Source organism: Leiobunum rupestre, chromosome 5, assembly GCF_980474605.1.
Source record: "Leiobunum rupestre chromosome 5, qqLeiRupe1.1.hap1, whole genome shotgun sequence".
NCBI classification, from domain to species: Eukaryota; Metazoa; Arthropoda; class Arachnida; order Opiliones; family Sclerosomatidae; genus Leiobunum; species Leiobunum rupestre.
In genome coordinates this window covers 22,087,252-22,100,646 of record NC_143388.1, presented here as the reverse complement: position 1 = coordinate 22,100,646, position 13,395 = coordinate 22,087,252, and the positions used below count along the sequence as shown (strand labels likewise).

The 13,395-nt window shown below is 33.9% G+C and overlaps 1 protein-coding gene and 1 long non-coding RNA gene across 2 annotated transcripts; one reads left to right on the top strand and one right to left on the bottom strand.

The window, feature by feature from the left end:
- The first annotated feature begins 1,662 nt into the window (after positions 1–1,662).
- On the top strand, positions 1,663–2,208 carry LOC149943812 (uncharacterized). Its single transcript, XM_090176210.1, has one exon. The coding sequence runs from the start codon at positions 1,663–1,665 to the stop codon at positions 2,206–2,208; it is 546 nt and encodes a 181-aa protein (XP_090032336.1).
- A 2,003-nt stretch (positions 2,209–4,211) lies between these two features.
- On the bottom strand, positions 4,212–6,750 carry LOC149943811 (uncharacterized). The gene is made up of 3 exons (XR_016480805.1): positions 6,732–6,750; positions 5,845–5,865; positions 4,212–4,232 (listed from the first exon to the last, which is right to left on the bottom strand). It is a non-coding gene; the product is annotated as an uncharacterized LOC149943811 (long non-coding RNA).
- Between the last annotated feature and the right edge of the window lie 6,645 nt (positions 6,751–13,395).

The window sequence follows — 13,395 nt, the reverse complement described above, 5'->3', positions numbered from 1 at the left end:
TGATGTTGTGGATAGTCACCAGTCCCAAAGCGGTAGAGGTGTTTGCTGACAGTAGAGGGTTTGCCCGACCCTGTAAGATTTGGAATCTGATAAGATGCTTATTTCCGATTGAACAGTTAAGGGTGCATTCCCTCATTGGATGTTACATCGTGCCGCCATATAACCGCAATTTTGTCGTTGATGGAAAGAGCGAATGATTCCCATGTTGTTTATTCACACAGTAATCATAATACAATATGATATTATATGTAGCTCCCGTGTCAATTTGACACCGTCACGTCGTAGGTGGAATATATAGTTCATGAATCTGTATTTAACCGAAAAACGTCTTGGGGTGCATGCTTTCCCGCTGAAGTTTCTCACAGGCTGCTCGATTGTGGTGTAACGTTTGACAATAATCACATGGTTTTCCATAGGCTGGGCAGTCTTTCTGTCTGTTGGCCTGGTATTGATCACTTTTGCAATATTTGCACCCACGAGATCCATGCTGTCCGTTCCAACCTCCTCGAACTTGGGGACTGCTTGAATTAAAACTGCCCCGTGGATAGCTCCCTCTATATGGAGCTTGGAATCTTCCTCTCCGTTGTTGCGTACGTAATTTTTGTACTTGATGAACTGCCTCTGACTCTTCTTCTGGTGTGGTGGTTGAAGTGTTTACTGTGCGGATGGCCTTGGTGTCCAACTGTTTCAGTTGAGCTCTAGCCTGCCCACTTATTCGAAGGGCATGTAGCGCCTGTGTTGTGGTAACTAAATCTTTTTCGCGATACAATTTGTCTCGGGTCTTTAGATCAGTGGTATATAAAACTAATTTATCCCGAAAAATTAATCTGCCATAGCTGTGGAGTAGTTACAGTCTCTTACCAGCTGACGTAGCCGTACATAGAATTGATCAATTGTTTCTAACGGTAACTGATGAGCTGCCAGGAATAATGATCGTTCATATAGAACATTTACTTTTGGTTTAAAATAGGCTTTTAATACATCAAAAATTTTACTATCCTGTTTAAGATCCTCCTCTGATATTGGTAGACTTTTCATTATTTTCTTGCACTCCTCCCCCATGCAGGATCGTAATAGGGCGACTTTGAACTCGTCGCTCTTTTCTTTCAGATTGATAAATATCAGATAATCTTCATAGTGTTCTCTAAAATCGTAAAAATTTTGCGCCATGTTTCCTTTCATACACATCGGTTTTAGAAATGGGCCGTGGGCTTCCATCTTGGATTGAGGTGGTCACGTGACCGGAAGCCGGTAGTCTGCTTGACGGGCCTCTGTGGGCCTTGGCGATTGTTGCTTGGAGAAAAGTAATCTTGGTCGTGTGCTAATTACGCAATTACCTTTCCCCCAGCCACTTCTGACACCATGTTTACTTAGATGGAGTAAAGAGACAAGTTATAAACGGACGTGGCGTTATCTATGTCTAATATTTTTTTTATGTTTATGAAATATGGTAAAATTTGTTTTAAGACTTTGTATATAAATGTAATACGTCTTACGAACGACATCATTAAACTGGTTTAACCAAACCGAATCAGTCTGTTCATTTAGTTCTACGATACTTCAATGGCGACGGGGGTAGGATTTAATCACACAGTTCTATAATTAAAAGGAAGTCGGTTTCGTTACTCAAATTGCCAAGAAGCTACAACGTGCAAACCCAAGATGCCTTTAGTGGGACGTTTTGAACAGTTTGATGAGAGCACGGAGACATGGACTGTATACTACGAGCGTATGGGATACTACTTCATTGCAAACGATATTACTGACGACGAAAAAATGAAAGCCACCTTCATTTCATTACTGGGTCCAAGCAAGTATGCATTGTTACGGAATTTATTTAGCCCTGAGACTCCTGCTACTAGGACCCTGGCGCAACTACAGGACGCACTCAAGGATCATTTCTGCCCACCGCCATCTGCTATAGTCGAGCGTCATAACTTGAATAAACGAGATCGTAAACCTGGAGAATCTGTCTCTACCTACTTGGCACAATTAAAACAACTGGCTGAACACTGCAATTTTGGAGCAAATTTGAAGGATGCTTTACGAGATCGCTTGGTTAGCGGAATTCAAGACGAAGCCACTCAAACCAGATTACTCACCGAACCAGCGACGTTAACTCTGCAACAGGCCGTTGCCATCGCTACAAGGATGGAGTCGACTACGAAAAATATGCACGAGATGAATTTCAAACCAAGTCCCCTGTAGCACATGAAGTCGTTTTAGGGTCGGGGTACGGTCGAAAAGTCGCTTTATAGTCGACGATCAAATGCCGACCTAAAAACGTCCGAACGTTTTTCGACACTAAAACCGTAAATCCTTTTTTGGGACAGTCGCCATATTGAGCATTTTTTGGTGGAATTTTGATCTTTGGTGCGTTACTCGAGCTTAAAAGAAACTTTTTTCCCCATTAATTTATATCTACGTGGAACACTTCTCTATTTGGATCGAACTTTCTAACACTTACGGTTCTCGCGTTAGTTTTTGGATGACCTTGAAGACATGGTTCAAGGTCATTGAAATTTTTAAACTAAAGACCCTCCATCCTGATGACGATGTGTAGCAAATTGCAGTACTCTAACACGTGTATCTTTAGAGTTATCAGCTCCCGACCCTCGCTTTCGACACGTTATCAACTTAATGACCTTCTTGTTTTTCATCTAGCATTTCTCGGCTTCCTATTGGTCAAATCTGATCAGGTTTAAGCTCCTTGTACTTAAAATGTCACGTGGATTCAACTTTCTAACACTTACGGTTCTCGAGTTAGTTTTTGGATAACCTTGAAGACATGGTTCAATGTCATCGACATTTACGCAGTAGGTTTGCCCCTTTATCTTGTATACGACTTGAAAATTTCGAAATCGTACCTAAAACAGATTTTGAGATATTCACCCTGGTTCTTTTTTTAGTGGACACCCTGCATAGATAAAATATCATGAACTAATGTTATGATACATTTCGTTTCATTTTAATCAAAAATAAGGCAAGTAATTTTTGTTGTTTCATAACATTTCACATAAAATTTCAGAAATATTTATAGTTTTGTATTAAACATTTCAACTTTTGTTGCAGTGAAACGCGTGAAAACTAAATTTACCAAAACTGTAGTAAAATGGTAGTAAATATTTACTGAAATTCAATTTTGACGTACATGTAGTTCGCTAGTAAATGTGATTCTCCTTTTTGATTACTATAAATGTACTGAAACTTTAAGATCCTATCTTTCGGTAGTAGAGTCATAATTGTTTTTGGTTGGTTGGGTTGGTCATGCTCATTGATCAAGTATTGGGGGTCTGCTTTGGTGCGTTAATATCGTATTTTTTTTTTATATACGCAACGCGGGTGTGTTACGGGGAAGTTAGAATTGGTTCAAGGGGCTACAAATAATACAGAAATAAGACCTTGACGCTATTTCATGTGCACGTTTTATTTATATTTGCTCATATTAACATAACTATATTACAACACTATATATATATTTTAAATCTTGTGTCATGACGTGTATACACTTAATTCGCTGATTAACCATTATGGCCATATTTTTCGGCAACATCCACCGCGCACTTCTGTAAATGGAAAAAATAATTTATGAAGTGGGCTAATATATAACATAATTTAAACTATTTCATATTTTTAAGTACGTTTTAGAAATAAAGTGCACATTCGTCTGACTTAACATTTTACAAAATTATATTTTTTACGAGAAAGTAGATGGAACTTACTACAACCATTTTTCCATTTTCACTTCCCAATATCTAATTGAAATAAAATCATGAAAATCTGGATAAATACACCTCGGAAATATTATAATATTGATTTAATTCTTTAGGCACAAACAAACTTATAATTGAATTGGTTGAAAATGAGATTGAAATTTTTCATTAAAGTTAAAAATTAACAGCTTGACTCATCATTTTTCTATTAAGAATTTCAAGTTTTATTTAAATCCAAAATATTTAAAATAGAATTAATATAGTTTCAAAATTATCGATTTATTGACTGGTTAAAAATTGTAACTTAATTCAATTTTGATATTTAAATTCTTTTTTGCGATTATTTGGTGAACATTGTTTTGAGAGTGATGTAGCTAAATGGAGTAAACCGTGATTTCTAAATATTTTTTATCCCCATTAGACTACTTTGTGAGTTATAGAAATGATTTGGTTGTTAATAAATCTTTTATAAAAAATATAATATGAAATATTACTCACTGGTTTCACCAGTTTACAAGTCTGAAAATGAAAAAAAAAATTATATGGTACTGTAAATTACTATAGAAACTTTCTTAATATTAAAATGTTACTGTGACCCGTATGCATACTATCATAAGTTAATGATACCTCTAAGTAGACAAATAAGCCCTTTCAAGGTGGAATCTTTGTCCAGAAAATGTGATGTCAAATCTTGTCTCTCGATTCCCGCGAAAATGAAAGTTTTGAAAAATATCTATGACCCACGCCACTGTGCGGTCAAGAATGAAACTATATTGGGCTGAGAGAAATAAACCAATAGCGAAAAAACGTTCTTTGTCCTCTGCGGGGGGAACGAAGTTTCTAAGGGAATACCGAAATTTATCTCTTTTGGGGAAGTTCAAGCTAGCCTCGCACCAAACGGGATTAAAGAAACGTCAGCTTCGGCAGTTCCAAGTCTATGTTAAGGCTGCTTTGATACGCAGTACGGAGAGACATAGGTCAATTTGGACAAGCATATCCGCCATAGGCAGCATAGCCATTTGTCTACTTAGAGGTATCATTAACTTATGATACTATTAAGAGATTAAGGGAACAGCAAGTGTCATAAATTGTTACCGTTTCATAATGAAAATTACGTTAATTGGTATTTCTGGTGATAAACCCTTGGAACCCTACTTTTTTCATTGCGAAATTTGAATCAGTTGGTTTCATTTTATAAGGGCATCGTTTAATATTAAAGTGCATTAAAATCTTACTGATATTTTACTACAAGTACTACCATATTAGCCGAAAATAAATTATAATGGATTATTATATTTTCAGTCAGCATAGTGTTTTGTTCTGGCTCAAAATAAATCAAATTTAGAATAGAGCCAAGGGAATTTTGTCTTTGTAAACTAGAGTTCAAATCTTCTATTAAGGGGTAGAATACAGTAAAAGCCTCTTTTTCGTTCAAGCTGAACGATTCTGTTTAACAATTACATCCTTGAATTATATTTTTCTTATTAGGCTGGACCTTCCTCTAGTGCTTAAAATAATTTTGATAATTATAATGTTAATAGTTAACGAGATAAAAACGAATTAAAACGTAATAACATAATTATATTAAAATTTTAAATTGTCAAAATTGTTTTAGCCCTAAACAAGAGGCTGTTCTACACTTAAATATTAATTTTATAAGTTAAAATAAAAATTAAAAGAGTTCAGCTTGAAATAGCGCGAAATTAGACAATGGCAACTGTAGTCTTCCCCCTTAAGGCTCTCAAATATATTCCTTAATAAATATTAAATTTAGTTTTCTTAATTTCATTATTGCCGTGTACGGTTTATTTCAACGCTATGTAACATTTTTGATGAATTACATTTCGATAAATATAATATTTTCTCTTTGACGCCATAAAGATTTATATATTTACATAGACTGCAAATGTATTTTAAAATGGCTTTTTTTCAATAAGTAAAGTTTTGTTATAGATAAAGCCTTTGGAAGCTAGGTGTGTGTTTAAACTAGAGAATGGGAGCCTCAGTGTTATTAATTTTTATTTCAAGACTAAACTATAAAATATAATAAAATGAAGAATAATTATTAGTAAGTTAATGATTTTATTATTATTGCTTTCGGAAAAATTTTGATAAACTCTGCGATGTTTACCTTTGACCTTGATTCTCCATCCTGAAAGAAAAGTAAACTGTTATTTACAAATGAATATTTTTCATAAACTTACGATTTTTTCAACTTTTGGGCATTAGCTCATTAGATTTAAGTATTTGTATCGGGATTTAGAAGCTTTCATTGAATTCTTGGATTTATTTAACTTTAATTTGGCCTTTGTTCATATATATTTTAGTTTGAATACTGCAAGGCAAATCAAAAGCTAAACATTTCATGCGATAGACTTAACTTCTGCTCCCAAATGAGTTTGTTCAAACATCATTTTTGGTAATTATAAAATAGATATTCTAAATGTGGTTTTCCAATCTTATATCTAAAACGACGGTTTCTGAACAATCAAAATCTGATGGCGTAGCGAGCTGCTTTTTCTCAGGATGGTCAAATTAATTTCGTGTCACGAGAAGGAGGACTTTCGTGTCTCAACACCCAAAGCAAAACCTATTAACTCGACTAACATTTGCGTACACGACAAAAACGTTGGCTGATGTTTAATAAAGAACTATTGATGATAATTTGGATATTTCTGAACGATTTATCTCCGATTTAAATTCATATTTGAAAGCATCTAAAACTTTAAAAATAACCACGAAAATAATTTTTTTTTAGACTTTCACGTTTTAACGGTTTCACTAATTATATTTTGGTTTAAACACATCCCACAGGAATACAACTTTCAAACCCTGGGTGTAGTTCACTTTTTTAACGGAGAGAAGTCAAACCTTCATATAAAATAATTAATTACGATAATTGACTGTATAAAGTTTTATAGTCACATTCGACTACAAGCCATTCGTTTTAGACGCTTTAATATAAAACGACTCAAATTACGATGTTTATCTTACAAAAAGTTGTACACAAGTCTTTACCTTTTTTCTTTCATTCAAGTAAGCATCTCCAATAAGAAACATTTCTTGGCCATTATCATAAGCCTAATAATTAAAAATCGATTAGCATTTTTTATTTCGTGGATTGGGGTGTAACACTGAACGAAAAGCCTATAGAACTTATACCAACATAAGAACGTAAATGAAAGCTAAAATGTTTAATCTTTTAAACTGTATATTTAATTAATAGGTCTATTCCAAAATTGATTGCGTTATAATTAACTTATCTATATCTTAATATCGTAAGGAAATTTGAAGTTATTAACTTTTATAAACGATCTATTAAATTATCCGAGAAACGGCGCTTTAGACTGTTTTTATTTCGCTGTAATACGACCGAAGAACCGCCAATTTCACTGTATGTATTTTATGCGCGCTATTCATGGTGTCAGTTAAGGTTTTTGTTTACTTTTCTTTTTTTAAACCTCTTTTTTTCTTATAATTTATGTTTACACATAAAATAATAGTAATGAAAATTATTATAACGAAACCGTGAATTGACATCCAAGCAAAGCAAAGATTTAATGCGGAAAAAAAGGTTCTTATTCGTGTCATTTAGGTATTTTTTTGGATAAAGAATCAATATGGTTTATGTTCTATAGTCTTTTCATAACTACATTTAGGTGGTTTTATTTTCACAAATTATTCGTTTTACAACAACAATATAAGGATGTTATCGGGATAAGAGTGCCTTGATCGGTCCCGCGTATGACGATGCGAGACGTCATCGCTTAAAGTTAAAAAAAAAAATCCTAATGACTTGTTTCGTTTTTGTTCTGTTGGTTTGTGGGTAAAATTCAAATGTCATTGATTAAATGCTCAGACCGTATCTTTTTTCTATTGATCTAAATTTTAATAGGCTGCCACCAAGCTTATTTAGTTGCATACTTGGACCTTGGTGAACTACTGGTCTTAAAGGCAATTTAGGTAATAATATTTGTTTTCGTAAAGCAGTCTCTTGTTTTGTTTAAATGTTGGAATACAAAATATTTTGTAATTATAAACCACTTAAAACTTACAACTGAATACAATAAAGATGTATTGTAAAATCATACAAACCTCTTTGCATTTTTGAGAGGAAACTAACCGTATTAAACCTGAAATATATGAGAACTACTTAACGCATATTTTTATTGGAAAATAAATAGTAAAAATCCACTGTTATTAGAATGAAAGGTGAGAAGGACAAATACAAAACATTGATAAGAAAACTTGACCAATCCAATACTATGAAAATCGTCATATGCAAAAACTGGGATTTTTTGATTAAAAGGCATTCAAGAAAAGAAAACACTAAGAATCATTTGATTTAATAATTGTATCGCAGATTCAACGATTTCAAACCTTTTTATGTAGAAACTAAGCCCACGGTCATCGTGACAGTCAGTGCCGGATTGGGGCTAGGCCTACTAGGCAGAGGCCTATGGGCCCTCATAGTGTTGTAAGTCGGAAAATTTTCCGGAAAATGACCGAGTCCTTTTTTTCCGGAATATTTTCCGTATTTTTCCGAAAAAAATAAAATAGGTTTTCATTCCATGATTAGTCTAATATATTATTTGCAAATTTAAATAAAGTGGCATTTTCTCCTCATTTTTTTCGAATCTGAAAGTAAAACTGAACCTCTAGTTAGTTTAAACTGGTTAACAATGTAACGCTATTAATGTTTTGTAGTATGTTTACTGCTATTAGACATTTTATATCGATAAAAGTTTAAAAACATTAAAAACCCTTAAAAAGTAATTTGTTTCAATTTTTTATTTTTCCGATTTGCGGAAAATTTTCTGGAATTTTATCCGCATTTTATTTTTCCGGAAAATTAAGAACACTAGGCCCCCACCACTGATGCAATGAATGGATTTTTCACTGATTTAGTTTAAAAATCATTATTCTCGGGACATGTGAGTTTTCCGTGTTTATGCCTTCCTTACATAGGCCCCCACCTTCAGTAAATCCGGTACTGGTTACAGTCACGTAATATCTCCGTTAAGACTCAGAAATAAATTGGCTTAACGAATCGCGTGTTGGTTCGTATAATTGCAAAGCAAGTGGCTTATATTAGCCGACTTTATTATAAATTTCTTTAACGTAGGAGTTAGTTGATTAATACATTTAGATGGAAACCGTTAGCAGTAAAACTCCACAACAATTAAAGCCTCCATACCAAATCATGATACGAAAAAAGAGTCGCTTAGTTCGAAAAAAGCATTATTTAAAGTTTCAGAGTGGGCATTAGCTTTTAACTTCAAATATGTGGAAATTTAAAAAAACACAATCGCAAAATATGCGTTTTTTCATAAACTAAAGAAAGTGCCGCGGAACTCGAAGAATTGTGGGCGATTCACAGCGTGTTGTAAAAAATGCAATCTGTTCTTTGAAAGGGTTTATACAATAAAAACATATTTTTTATCGGTTTTCTCTCAGGTTTTTCTCTATTCCTTGAGTTTAACTGATTAGGTTATACAGGGTGTCTGAAAATATTCGGCATGGGCATTTTTCTCGAAGACCACTCATACTAAAAATCTGAAATTTTCAGGATATGTTCTCTAGTAATGGACCTCTTTAATCGGTAAATTTCAGAACATTTTTGTCTACCACCTGCCGGTGAAAAATACTTTTTTCAAATCCGAGAAATATTTTCCGATTATTCTGAAATTTACCGATTAAAGAGGTCCATTACTAAGGAACATATCCTGAAAATTTCATATTTTTAATTAGGTGGTTTCAATTAAGTGGCCCAATTAATTGTATAGTGTGAACTGGGCTTCAGTCTTGGTGATGGCACTAACGTTGCCGAATGTAGTCGTCGGTTTCATGTTATTTTTACTAAATTTTAAAACGTTATATTCGAGCAATAATTCGCATTATCGTATTGACAACAATCTTGATATGAAATTAGAAAAAGTGGAAATTTCTGCTAGTGATATAAATGTTTTCGCTTCAAAACAGATGAATCACATACATTTTATTTAAATTTACTTACTGTAATAATTTTTAAAGGTTTCATATTGGTCTACGAACTGCCGACAATCTTCCTCCAAAGACTCACCTCGAACTATTTTCACGCAATTAGCGCAAAAAAATACTAATAATAAAAAGTTTAATTTTAATGTAAACATTTTCCCTGCTATCTTGATTATAGAGCAATCGGAATATGAAAGAACTCAAACAGGACCTGCTTTTATAAAGATAAAATAAACGAAATGGATGAAATGCTTCATATAATGTCGGACCCATTGAAAAGGCAACAATTTATCCGCTGTGAAAAAGTTATCCCATTGTTTACGATTTGAAAGGCAAAACATAAATCCACCATAAATTTAGTTGGATTTCATACAGAAATATCATTTATTGTACGCAATGTTTTTGACATTGAAATATTAAATATGCCGTTTCATTTCCCAAAAGACGCAATTTTCTTGGACAGCCCGTGATAATAAATATAAGTGAAAAATTCCCATTTTAGTTTTTAATGTTTATCACCCAATAAATACTCTAGAAACGATCACAAATCTAGATCTTGTAGCTAATATAATATAAGAACAGGCTTCTAAATATCCCTGAAGGAATAAAATAGTACGGCCTTTTGATCTTAAATATTGAATTTAGGGCGTATATAGAGAAAGACATTTTATTTCCAGTAGCTTCAGTAAGGAGAAGAAATCTTGGAGAATGTAGTGTTCAGAATTTACTAATTTTCATAATCTCTAACTATTAATAATAATTCCTTACTAAAACGTGCAGGACTAAAATAATAGTAAATTATTTTTTAATGAAACCCTTCAATATAAAAATGGATTTTACTAATTACTAAATATCTATTCCCGTTTCATAAGTAGGAGGTTTATTATGCCAGACGCGAGGTACAAAATCTTCATTCCATTTAAATAGGATCTCTATATTTCCATACAAACTAGTGTACAAAATAAAACTAACAATATTTTAAAACTAAGTTGTTACCGTGTCTTTGTTTAAGTAATAAATTAAACCAAGATAATTCGTGATATATTTAATATAAACGTTAATAAGGAAATATTGAAATACATTTACTAGGATATCATATAAGGGGCCACAGCAGAATTTTTTATTTTAAGGACGAAAATACAAAACTCACAAATCAATTTGTAAATACGAAAGATAGAACCAATAGGCTTTTCTATAAATAAAACTACGCTTGCAGAACTTGTTTTTATGTAGCTCATTCGTCACGAAAAACGTAGAAGTTCAGTTCGTTTATGCTTAAAAACAGGGTCCCTCGTCGAATTTACTCATATGTCCAGGGTTTTTCTTAGTAAAACGTCCTAGATACGTCACCCGTGACGCAGCAGCAACATCGAAACTAGAAGGCAAATGTTATATTATAGAAAGGCCTATTGTTTGGAAAATAAGGACAAATCGTTCTCTAACTATATCATTGGTCCCAATTTTTTCTATCGAATTCCCACGATAACAAGGAATGACGTTTAACGGGTATAACTTTCTAAGTTTCTACCCGATCTTAGCTCTTTCGACGTGCTTTTAGTCCAACCAATTTAGGGTTCAATACGAACGTAAATATAAAGATAAAACTTTGACCTTGTTTAAACGAAAGGGTATTTTCTTAAAAATGACACAGTAAATTAACGCGGTAATCTCCAGACTTTTAAATATTGGGAAATATTTCCCAAATAATTATGCGGTTCTTTAAGTACGTGATTAAAAAATCACGAGTCTCTTTCCGTGCGAGAGATGATAGAGGCGAGACATTTTGTCACATTAAAGTACTAGCATTTCGGTGAAAATAGAGTTGTACCTAAAATGAACTGTTAAAGAATTTTACCGCGTTCTGTTCCGGCAAATGGTGTGAAATGATCTCCAAACCTGATGAAATTGATCACAATTTGTACATTTGTTTCAAAATAGGGTGATTTTATCTTGATAATTGCGAACAAGGATCCCTAGATAAAGTCCAGTAGCTTCCAGTTTTTACCTCTCCGAGGGGACTTTGTACCCTAGGCGGGGTTATACAACCACCGTGTCTGTCTGTGGGTCTGTCTGTCAGGCCTGCGAACGTGTTCGCATTTTCGGGGCAAAGGGTAATCACTGCGTACGCAGTTTCTTGGCTCACTGCGTACGCAGTCGAATAGCCGTTTTAGCAGTTTAAAGGTTGGCAAAACCACCGTGTGACGGTAAGCGTTAACGGATAAATTTGCGATTGCGTTGAGTTTGGTTGGTTGTTTTTTTTTCGTTAACGCCCACCGTCGCGCCGGTTGTCATGGGTGTGTTTTTCCAAAACCCGAGACCGCCTATTTGACAGGCGGACGTTCTACCACAGAACCACCGACACTCAATACGCTTGATCGGAAATTAGACCTTCAGCTTTATCGGAAGCGTATTTAATAGAGTATGAAATTTTGGTTTAATTGGTATAGAACAAGATTTCGTGTAAGATTTAAATTATTGCATCGAAGAAATTCTAATTTAGCGATTTCTCTATTGATTAAAAACAAATGCGCCAACCAGGTATTGAACCCAGGCCGTCACTCGTTTTACACAACTATCCAAATTTAATGATGCTTGGTCCTTTTAATACCACATTAAAACAATTCCTGAAAAGTCCAAATTGGGAAAAGCCTGTGCAGATTTAGAGAGAAGTTTAAACAATTGCGGAAAAAAGTAACATATCTGGTTGTGATTTGAATGAGGAATTTTTACGCCTGAATCCATGGTCAAAAGGGCTTGTATAAGTTCTTCAACTTATTTACCAAAATGGTTAGCAGGATATATTCCCGAACGTGTCGACAGCACTTCGATTTTTGCTAACAATTTATGTAACTGTCGCTAAACGCGAACGAAGTTCCAGTAAACTTATTAAAACTTATATACGTTCAACCATCTTGCAATTTTGTCCATAGAAAGTGGTTTTACCCAAGACTTGAATAATTCTGACTTCATAAAAAAATTGCAAGTGAAAAAGCAAGGAAGGTGGCAGTCTGGGCCTTTTAGTTAATTTTTTATTTTCATTTGTTTCGGTTATAAATTAATATACGATGTGAATTTAACGTTCTACTGTTATTATTTCTTATCCATACTATTACTACACTAATCTTTCGTAGGTCTGAGTTATTATTAATATAGATAAATGGATGTTATCTTCAGTCTGTATGTACAGTTTAATCACGAAAAAGCGATTGCATAAGGGGGGGGGCACCACAATGTGATCTCGAACCACCTGAAAAACGTGCTAGAGCCGCCACTGTAATTAACAAATAAAATATTAAATTATGTGAATTTATATATTTGGAGCTATGTCACAATGTAGGTTGTGGACATCATTACCACTTCTGCGTCGAATTAAACGATGGATTTATCTACATCAGAATATCAGTTTGAGCTCAGTCTACCTTTTGAATATTCAAGCAATATACTCCTGCTCAGCTTCTTCTGCATTTCTTGCATTCCCTCTTTCTTCTTGTTCCGTAGAAACAATTGGATATCCTCCGTCTCGGATAGCCCTTTTTTTTACTCTCAGCTGCTCATCAACCCTTGCACAAAAATCAAAGACGTTTTTAGATTAGAGATATACAGGGTGTTACGAATAAGAGTACCGAAACTTTCTATATACATTCTATGGGTCTCTATGAGTAAAAAATGTTTAATAAACATGGGT